The sequence below is a fragment of the Pteropus vampyrus genome, unplaced genomic scaffold (assembly GCF_000151845.1).
Source record: "Pteropus vampyrus isolate Shadow unplaced genomic scaffold, Pvam_2.0 Scaffold141, whole genome shotgun sequence".
In the NCBI taxonomy this organism is placed as follows: domain Eukaryota; kingdom Metazoa; phylum Chordata; class Mammalia; order Chiroptera; family Pteropodidae; genus Pteropus; species Pteropus vampyrus.
This window is the reverse complement of record NW_011888922.1, coordinates 3,738,211-3,749,549: the sequence shown is the minus strand read 5'-3', so window position 1 is coordinate 3,749,549 and position 11,339 is coordinate 3,738,211. Positions and strand designations below refer to the sequence as shown.

The 11,339-nt window shown below is 33.8% G+C and overlaps 1 protein-coding gene across 2 annotated transcripts in view; it reads left to right on the top strand.

Moving 5' to 3' along the window:
* The window catches only part of UVRAG (UV radiation resistance associated), a 263,690-nt gene that overhangs the window by 122,047 nt on the left and 130,304 nt on the right, over positions 1–11,339 (top strand). For both annotated transcript variants that reach the window (XM_023535521.1, XM_011368399.2), the window contains one exon: positions 1,516–1,642. In XM_023535521.1, coding sequence (XP_023391289.1) covers positions 1,516–1,642 — 127 coding nt within the window. The remainder of the gene's footprint in view (positions 1–1,515; positions 1,643–11,339) is intronic.

The following is an 11,339-nucleotide window of genomic DNA, read 5'->3' as shown; positions in this document are numbered from 1 at the left end:
TATTTCTTTGCCAACATGTCCTATTTTTTCATTTTTTTTCAAGCATGTTTTTAATTGCTGTTGAAGCATTTTTTTGATGGCTGCTCTCAGTTTTGTCAGGTGATTTTAACATGTCTGTCTTCTCAAGTTGACATCTATTGATTACCCTTTTTCATTTACTTTGACATCTTCCTGTTTTTTGGTATGAGTGATTTTTGATGGAAACTTATACATTTGGGGTATTATATTATGAGTCTCTGGATTTTATTTAAAATTTCCGTTTTACCTGGATTCCTCTGACAGCTCTCCTTATGGTAGGGGAAGGGAGAGGCACCATCTCATTACTGCCAGGTGGATGTAGAAGTTCAGGTTCTCCAATTCCTTCCATTGACACTCAAGTGATATGTGCGTGCGTGCGCACTCATTACTTCTGGCTGGGAGTAGGAGTTCCAGCTCTCCACTAGGCCTCCAATAATGCCTACCTGGCTGGGAGAAGTATGAGTGCCTTGATTCTGCTCCCCAGATGACCTCTATTGATAATCATGGGGAATAAGGTGGCCTACTAATGCTGCATAGTAGTGAAAGTTCTGACTCTTCACTAGGCCTTCTCTGATATCACCCAGCAGGGAGGGTGGGGGAGGGTTATCTCATTACTGCTACAAGTCCAGGCTTCTCCCATATGGGGGATACCTTATGGGGAAGTTTAATTCGTTACCACCTGGAAGGAATGAAAGCCCTAGGTCCCTGCTTGGCCTACTCTGAAATCTGCAGGATATTAGCGTACCTTGATTCAATTTGGCAAGGATGGAAATCTGCATTTTTTTTTCTATAGATTTGCCTCTTCTGGACGTTTCGTGTAAATAGAGTCTGTGTCCCTTATAAACTGGCTGCTTTTACTTAGCATAATGTTTTCAAGGCTCATCCATGCTGTGGCGTATATCAGTACTTTATTTCTTTTTATTTCCAAATAATATTCCATTTATAGATATGCCACATTTTATTTATCCATTTATCAGATGATGGGCATTTGGATTGATTCCACTGTTTGACTATTATGAATAATGCTGTAATGAACATTCATATTCAGGTTTTTGTGTGGACATGTTTTTAATTCTCTTGGGTATAAACCAAAGAGTGGGATCGTTGGGTCCTTTGGCAACTCTTATGTTTAACATTTTGAGAACTCCATTTCTTTTTTATTAGTAATTTTTGTCTTATTGTATTGTGATGTCAGAAAAGAAGTCTGACATATTTTGTAGTGTCTTCTGGAATTTTAGAAAGAACTGTCCTCAGACTATAGATTCATTTCTATTCTTATTCTTTTCTTACATCTGTACTCTTTCCATTAAAATGATGGGTGCCGATAATTAAGTTACCTTAATTACCTCTGATAATTAAGTTACCCAGGAGATCTATAAGATAGATGAGTATTAAAGTGCTTTAAACCATTATTCATTTTGAAACATTATGAATGCATAGTTATTCATAATTATCATTTTTATATTCATAAATTTACCTGTGCTTTAAATTATTTAGAAAAAAGAAAGTGAGTGCCTGCAATTAAAGATTTTGGTGCTTCGAAATGAACTGGAAAGACAAAAGAAAGCTTTGGGACGGGAGATGGCGTTTCTGCATAAGCAACAAATTGCATTACAGGACAAAGGTAGGTAAAAACACCATACACATAGTCTAACCTCCACATTTAAGTTTTCCTTTCTTCTCCATAGTCTCAAATAGTCATCTTTGTATAAATTTGCTGATATAATTAAAAAATTTTTTGAAGTATTTTGGAGTTGATATATACAGAAAAGTGCACAAATACACACACACACACACTCACACACACACCATATTTCAGATTTTCAAAGTGAATATACCTACATAAGCAGGATTTCCATCACGATATGCAGGATTCTGAGGACCCCAGAACCTCAGCAGCTGCCTTCCATCCTGAATATCTTTAGCCGGTCTAACCACTACTTTTACTTATTGTGGCAAAGATTGGCTTTGCCTAATTTTGAACTTTATATAAATAGAATCCTGTATGTGTACATTTTATGTGCTGGCTTTTGGTCAACAATTTTGTTTGTAAAATTCATTTCTACCTACATGTAATGTAGACTTAGTTTACTCTTACTGCCAGTAGTATGCCATTGTATGACTATGAATTTATTCTTGTTTTCGGCATTTCGGTAATTTCTAGTTTGAGACTATTACAGATAATCCTTCTGTGAATGTTATAGTACATGTTCCTTAATGCTTTTTAATGCATTTCTGTTGGATATAAACCAAGGAATGGAATTACACAGTCATGGTATACCATATCGTCAGCTTTAGTAGATTGTGTCCAAAAGTTTTCCGAAGTGATTGTGCCAGTTTACCTCCTCTCCATCCAGCAGTGTGTGAGATCTCCTGTCCTACATCCTTGTCAGTGTTTGGTACTTTCTGTCTTTTGTATTTTAGCCTTTCTGGTGGGTATGTTGTAGCACTGCATTGCAGTTTTAATTTTGAATTTCCTGAAGACTAATGAAGTTGGGCACTACTATTTCATATGTTTCTTGCTGATTGAAATACACTCACTCCTTTGTGAAGTACCCGCTGAAGTCTCCCCCCAATCCCCACCACCATTTTTTATGGGTTTGACAGTTTTTTTGATAGGTGCTTTTTATATATTATGCATGTGGATTTTTTGAAATAAGCATTAAAAATATATTCTCGCATTCTGTGGCTTGCTAGTTCACTCTTTAATGATACCTTTGCATGAACAAAAATTCCATTTTATTTGTCTTTTCTTTTATATTGAAGGCTTTTTGTGACCAGTTTAGGAAATATATGCCTATTTTAATGTCATAAAGATGTTATTCTATGTTTTCTTTTAAGTGTTTTACTACTGTACTTTTCACATATCTATAATTGATCAGGAATTGATTTTTTGTGTAAAACATAAAATAAAAATCAAGATTCATCTTTTTCATGTAGTCACTTGACCTAGCCCCATTGATTGAAGACCTTCCTTTCTCCACTGCAGTGCAGTTTCACTTTTGCCAAGTACATACATGTCTGTTACAAGACTCTCTGTTCCATTGATCTATTTTTTTATTCTTTTGTCATTATCTCTGTGCTTAAATTTCTCTCATGTTATAATTGGTCTTTGGTCTTTCTATCTGTTAAAGTTATTCCTCTTAGATGTTCTTAAAGGTTACCTTGGTTATTTATTCTTGTCCTTTTGCATTTTCATATAAAGTTGTACACAGAAAAGAAAATCTTGTTAGGATTTTGATTGGGTCTTCATTTAATACATTTATCAATACAATTGGGGAATAATAGACATCTTTACAATATTGAGTCTTCCAACCCCAGAATATGATACATGCCTTTATTATATCTTCTTTATAAAACATTATTGAAATAAACTAGTTGTTAGCATAGGATGTTCTCCATGACTTACTGAATTTGTTTCTGTTTTTTGATGTTTTATGATACTATTGTAAATATCTTTAAATTTTATTTTTTACTTGTTGCTGATATATAGAAACACGATTTTTTTTTTTTTATATATATGCACAAAGAAAAATTCCTCAAAAGTTTGAGGGACAAATTAGCAGTAGCTGTTATAGTAGTGGCCCTACAGCTGTAGCTCTTGCTGTGGTTATTTATTTATTTACATTGTAAGTCGATTATACTTATAATTAAATCTATTTAATGACTCTTGAGCCAAATTAAAATATTTATAAGCACTTAAGTCACTGGTATTGGTAACATGAAGAGGGAAGATGTATTTGTCACTTGTGTTTGTAGCTTCGGTTTAGTGTTTACTAGCCAGTAGTGAAGAAATTTGCTAATGTGAATAATACTAGTGGCTTCTTACATATTAAGACTTCTTTTTGGCACTTGGCACTTATCTAGGCACTTTGTTCTCAGCCCAGTTAGGATATAAAGTCAGTAATATATGATATTTTTTCCTTTGCTACCAATTTTTCTGAATGACTATAAAGGAATTTCTTAACTTCTGCATCTTTTTACATATCTGTGCAGTAAGGATAGCATCTCATACTAGTGCCATAGGGATTAATTTGTATAAACATGTGGAAGAAACCAGGTGCCTATTATATATTTTATGTTTTTGTTTATAAAAATTTATTGGCACAGGATGATTTCTTGGGAAGAGAAAGAAAGATAATTTCTATTCATGCCGCTGACTTGCTGAGTAGCCACATAACTGTGAGGGCCTCATAAACTCTACACCCATGAGTTTCCCGCTCCTGCACCTCAAAGGCAATGGTTCCCAACTTGTGGTCTGTAGCAGCTTCTAGCTGGGTCATGAGCTGATCTTTTCAGTATTAATGTTTATTAATGTATACATTTTCATTTTTGACAGATATTAGTAGTTTAATTTATGATGTTTAATAAAAAAACAGATTTCCCCACATTAGTGTGTCAAGCTGGATAACCTTCTCATTAAATAATTATAGGATTTGATTTGATTTACAGGATCTTTTGCCCTATCTTAACCCCCAAGTCTTTGAGAAGCAGCAACACTCTATCTAAATTAGTTTGCTTGATATTTGGTTTAGAAAATGGTATGAAACACTGGTCCTGAGGAAATGTGTTTAGTAGAACTTAAATACGTTTTATAAATCTTGATAAAATTCAAGAACTCACTGGTGGCTGCGGAGTGATATTAACTTTATAGAAGCAGAATTCCTTAATATTTGTAGGAAGAAGCTGCTTTTTAATGCTATTTGTATCTTGATAGTAACAATAACACATGTATACTTTATAGTTAGAAAGTGCTTGCACAAAGATTATCATATTTGATCCTTAAAGCATTCCTGAAGGCTAAAGATGGCAAATATTCTTCCCTTCATTTTATATATGAGATACTGAGAACGTAAGTGACTTGGCTAGTTATAGACAGATGTTTAGGAACACAGTTGAGGTGTATACCCAGACCTTTTGTCTCCAAATTCTGTGCTTTTCTCACTGTTTCATGCTATCTGAAACCTTGCAAAATACATTTGTATGAATCCTAATACATTCTATGAAGCAGATAACTTTTGTTGAAATCCTGTAACATGCCAGATATTTCACTTATGGCATATCATTTAATTATGAAAATAGTCCTGAGAGATAATAATTTTTTCCTCTTTTATCCTGGAGTTAAAGAACTTGGGCTCAGAGACATTTCCCAAGGTCACACAAATTACTTACAGATCCAAATTCAAATTTAGGATTCTTTGATTCCAAATCCTGTTTTGTTTCCACTAAGCAAAATATCATTGTTGCTTTCTCTAATATGTGTCGAACAGATGAACTGAGTGATGTTTTACTAGTTTTCCATTTGGCCTGTGGACTAATAGATGGTGAACTTTGTTCTATTATATTTCTATTTATTATAGGATGGGTGAAATGAATTTTCCCCAAAGATTTCTTTGATTTGGTCTCATCGAATTAAGAGATCTGAATTAAAGATCTATCATTCTCTCAGTCTGTACTTAGACAAGTCATTCAACTTATTTGGACCTATTTCCTCTTTACAAACCAAACAGAATTTTAAATTATGTAGTCAAGATTTCTTACAGCTTTGAGATTCTAATCTCAGGATAGGATTGGTAGAAAGGATGGGGATCTGTATGCCTTTTTAATGATTCTCTTTATTCTTCAAAGTTTGATACCAATGATATATTTCTCAGTAATGAAAGATGAAACAAGGAGATTCTCTGACCCAAGTGTGTCTGTAGATGTAGCTTGTTAACTGGAAAGCCATTTGATGGGAATGACCTCTTAGACTTCTGTAACTAGCCATATTCAACTCCTGTTTTACAGATTCTTTAATTTGTTTTTGTAAGCAATCACAAAAACAAATACATTGCCTTAAGTGACATCGTGTGTAGAAGAGGTTAGATATATCAGATTCCATTGTTCAGATCTGGGAAGAGAAATTCCTCTTGGTAATTCCAGTGAATAAAAAATTGTGATATTTTTTATTGCCAAAATAAATATTTTATATGAAGTTCTTGTCAGTTATTATTTCTTTTTGTCATTTTACAATAAATATTAGTAATTAAGGTGAACTATATATCTAGTTTCTTCTATTTAATTAGCTTCTGCTTGGTCAACAAATTATTTTGCTCTTTTGTCTTGCCTATCAAATAAAAGAAGAATCACATAGTATATTTAAATTGGTGCTTTAGTTTCTATCAGAGGTCCTAGATTTTCATTTGAAGTTATAAAGATATTATATTAAGCAATACGTAACAATTTTCTTCTCTTAGGTCATAATGTCATAAGGTGATGGTAAATGTGGTTCCTAAGTAAACCTCAGGTTTTCTTTTCAGAATGATTAATTTTACATATATTTGTAATGATTTATTCTAGTAATGTCTTTATTGGATTGTAGGAAAGTCAAACTATCTCATTTTAATCTCCCTGTTTTGAAATGGAATGTATACATATGTAAAAATAGGCCACCTAACAGAAATTTACTTGGTTTGTCATGATTTTTTTTCTCCACTTACTCCCAAAAAACATTGAAAGTGGCATTTACAAAAAATACATTTATAATTAGATGGTTCAACATGGAAGTAAAAAGAGATTATAAGGCATACAAAGAAAGTAGGAAGAACGTTGAGAATATGTATGTGTGTGTGCATGCCTTCATCAGTTCTTTTAGCCATTATTTATGGAACACCTATGAAGAACCAGGTGCTGTATAAAGTGTTAGAAACAGAGTGAAAGGTATGATAACTATATGACAAAGATATATAGAAGGTGTTATAGGAACACAGAAAGTGCGCATCTGGAAATCAGAACACCAGGTAAAGTAGGTGATACTTGGGCTGGGTCTAGAAGAATATGTAGTAGAGAGCAAGGAGGAGAAGGTGAGACTTTCCAGGTAGAGCGAACAGTTTATATACAGGCATAGAAGTAGATTAGAGAATTGCAGGTAATTCCAGTAAAGCTTCAACTAAGGATACATTTGAGAAAAGGTCCATAGGATAGTCTAGAGGGGTAAAGAATTGACCTAATCATAAAGGAAGTTTATGTTGAAAGGGTTGGAGATCTGTTGAAATAACAAGGAAACAAGGAAAGTTTTTTAGTGAAAAAAATAAATAGGACTGTATTGATGACTATAATCTAGAATGGAGATTAGATGTGTTATGCTTTAGAAAGTTCTCTTTGAGGAGTTGAATATAAAGAATTGTCATTTAGGCAGTTATTACAGTAATCTAAGCAACACACAATTAAGATCTAAACTAAACAGATTGGGACTGTTAAGAGAGGAGGGAGTATATAGATTCAAAAGATATTTATATTTATATAGTACACTCTACTGTTAATGGCTTCGTGGATTTTAGGAGAGAGGGAGAGAGGAAGATTTAGAATACTTTTCAATTTCTGGTTTGGACAACTGGTCAGATAATCAAATCACTCATCAAGACAAATGCTGAAGGAAAAGCTGATGTTGAGGTAAAGAAGGAAAGGGAAGAATTAAAACTTCCAATTTTGGATACTTACCTAGTGAGTAAGACAGTAAATAAGAAACCATAAATAAATTAAATATCAGATTGTGACAAGTACTAGAAACAAGCTATGGCAATAGAAGATAAAATGTGAGACCATTTTTACAGATATTGCTCAGAAAAGGTTTGCTTGAGGAGCTGTCTTACAAGATAAGAATTTCTGGAGTACCTACAGAGAGAACAGCAAGTGAAGTCTTGAACATAAGAAGGGTCTGGACTGTGGAATAGGAAAGAGGCCACTATAGCTGGAACATAATTTGTTAGGAAGAGACTATTATGAGAAGGGCTTAGGATGAGAAAGAATTCAGAGTATAAATGAAGATACTTGCCTTAGCCATTGAACAGGAGGAGAAGGCTAAGAAAATGGCGCAGGGACAACAGGTGAGTTCAAATATTAGATAGTGGATAAGACTATGAAAATCCTGTTTCAGGGTAGTATGAGATAAGGTGATTATATATTGGATTTAGGGGAGGTTTAAGGATTTAGGGGAATGTATGGAGTAATCATCTCTAAGAGTGGGAAAGCAAACTAATGAGGAAATTGTAGTAGGATTGCTGGAAAATGTGCCTATTTGTGCTTTGTGGTTATTATTTTTAAAGTAAACGGAATTAGGCCAGTTCTGTAATTTTCTCTACCTACCTGGAACTTCATGGGGGCAGGTTGAGATGCAAATATTGAGTAAAAGTGAAATTATTCCTATTTTCCAGATGAGGAAAATGAAGCTCAGAAAAGCTGAGACTTGTCTAGAGTCTTGAAAATAGCATAGATAGGATTTTACCCAGATCTTTCTGATTTCCTAAGACCATGAGCTTTGCAATACAATACACTATCTCCCATAGGATATACCTATTGAATTTAAGCACTAAAATAGTTCTGACCTTTATAGCTGTCAAGCCACTTGTGTAGAGTTACGAATATCATTTGCTTCCCATGGCCTGTTACGAGGAAGTATATCAGTTCTTTAGGGAGAAAAAAAATCTTCTGTTGGTACTAAATTCTGAGAGGAATTTAGCATCAGTTTCTTATGTGCTAGATATTAAATATCATAATGAAATATAGTCAATTGCAATTTTACAAAAGTTACAGCAAGAAATATCTATTAACCTTCGAGAAAGGCAACATCATAAATCATAGTACAGAAAAGGCATTTCTGCAGGGAGGGAAACTAAAATCGTTGAAGTATATTGCTTTTTGGTCATCTGACTTGATATAGAAAACCGGAAGAATGACAGTTTATTGGTTTTAACTGTAATGTTGACAGGAGCTGGCCATTAGCCAGTCTGAGACCAAACTCTCTAAGTGAAAGAGAGGCTAGAGAGTCTGTGTTTTGTTTTGTTGATGGGAGCAAAATTTATATTCTCTAGCTATTACATTTACAGGAGACAGCATTGATATTCGGTTATTAAAATTAAAGGGCCTGACTTGTGTTCTTGCTGAACAGAGGGGCCATCTTACTTAACAGAGTGGAACATTGCTGTATTCAGGGCCAAACGTTTTAGAAAGCAATTGGAATATTGTAAACCAAGCATGTGCATTTGCTTTTTCTCCCCCTCAATGACCCATTGATAGACGATACATACATAAAGAATAAATCTGTGGCGATGGTAAAAATAAAGAAGGTGCCACAGGAATAGCAAAGATTTTGACACAGTTCTCAAAGTCACAAAGTAGATAGGATTGTATTGATGAATAAACTAGAGAAAAACTGCAGCCCAGAACACAGATGGAAAAGGCTGCAGTGGAGGTTTCTGGTAGAGCTCTCAGAGGCAACTTTGAATTGAGGAGAATGGTGGAGCAATAGTTAGGGTAGCTGGGCCTGCTGGCCTAGTTTCTTTCCTCTAGGAATTTCAAGTAACTTCTTAGAACATTTGCTCCATCTGCTTTCTAAACATAATGGATTCTTGACCTGGTTAAGTCCCATAGTATGAGTGTTTGGCATAGAAAGTTAGAGCAGACTGTGGACTTTCACACCTACCCAGAGGAAAACATGAAAGGTAGTTCTACTTAGGAGTGAAATATTCTCAATAACACAATCCCAAAGTAAAGTTCTCCTCATTTTACAGTTGTGGTAAAGTAAAGGTACTACCAGCTTCTAGCATGTGTACTCTGAAGGAAAGCCTTATCAATAAGACCTGCCTGCTTTCACTGAGCTGGCACTCGGGGATGAAGCCTTACATAAATAAATTTTTATAATGTCAAAGGAAACTTACACTAATTACTCATGCTAATCAATCTACTCATGTATTAATGGGTTTGAAGGGAAAACCAAGCTTCATCAGGTATTTTAGGAAAATAGTGTGAATGAAACCAAATTGAACAAACAATAGCTGACCCAAAAGATAACACAAAGAATAGAGAACTTTAAAAAACTCATTAATATCCTCAGATTTGATATGCATCCTCTTCTCTTCTTTTTCTTCCTCCAGTCACAATAGGTTTTCACCTGTGCCCCGGGGAATGAAGGATTTGCAGGCTAACTTTATTAATTAGTTATATATTGTAAACTCCGGGGCAACCACTAAAAAATTCAACATGGAGGTAATAATAAGCCAATAGGGAGGAAGAAGGAATCATAAAAAAAAAAAAATGATCAATTCAAAAGCATAAAAAGAGTAAAGGAACAAAGAATGCATAATAGAACATGTAGGAAACAACTAGCAAAATGGTAGATTTTAATCTAAACATATCAATAATTATGTTAAGTGTAGATGATCTAAATACCTCAAATAAGAAATAAATTTTTCAGATTTTATATTAAAAAGACTCAACTAAATGCTATCTACAATAAAACCAATTTTAATATAAAGATATAGATAAATTAAAGGTAAAAGAATAGAAAAGTACACCATGCTAATACTAATCAAAAGAAGTCTGGAATGGCTATATTAATATCAGGCAAAGTAGACTTCTGAACAATGAATATTACATACACTAAAGATGAATTTTACATTATGGTGAAGAGGTCAGGTCACGAAAAGATATAACAAATTCTAAATATGTATGGCTATAATAATAGAGCACATATGTGTGTGTGTGTGTGTGTGTGTGTGTGTGTGTGGCAAAAACTGATAGAACTGAGAGGATTATAGCTAAATCCACAATTGTTGGAACCACAACACTCATTTCTCAATAATTTATAGAACAAGTAGAGAGAAAAATCAATGAGGATAAAAGACCTTAACACTATCAACTAACTTGACTTAACTGACAGTAGACCACTCTACTGAACACCAGCAGAATATACATTTTTTTCAAGTATACATGGAATATTCAGTTAGGTTGTATTTAGTATAATTAAACAAACAAATACAAAAGAATCAGAATAATAGAAAGTATGGTCTCTCACCAAAACAGATATAATCTAGAAGTCATTAACAAATATCTTGAAAATTCCAAATATTTGGAAATTGTACCACATACACACTCTTGCGTGTATGTATAAACATAAACAATGGGTCAAAGAAGAAATAACAAGGAAAATTGGAAAATATTTTGAACTGAATGAAAATATGATATTAACATTTGAAGGATTGCAAGCTTAGAGGTAAGTGTATAGTATTTGATACTCGTATTAGAAAAGAATGAAGATCTTCAATTAATAATCTAACCTTGTACTTTAACAATTATAAAGGAAGAGCAAAGTAAGCCCAAATCAAGCAGAAGGAAGGAAATAATCAAGAGCAGATATCAGTGCAATTACAAACAAAAAGAGAGTATAGACTATCAATGAAACCAGAAGGTATTCTTTGAAAAGACCAGTAAAATTAATAAGCCTCTTGCCAGACTGACCAAAAAAAAGAGAAAGTACAAATTACCAATATCAGGAAGGAGAGAGG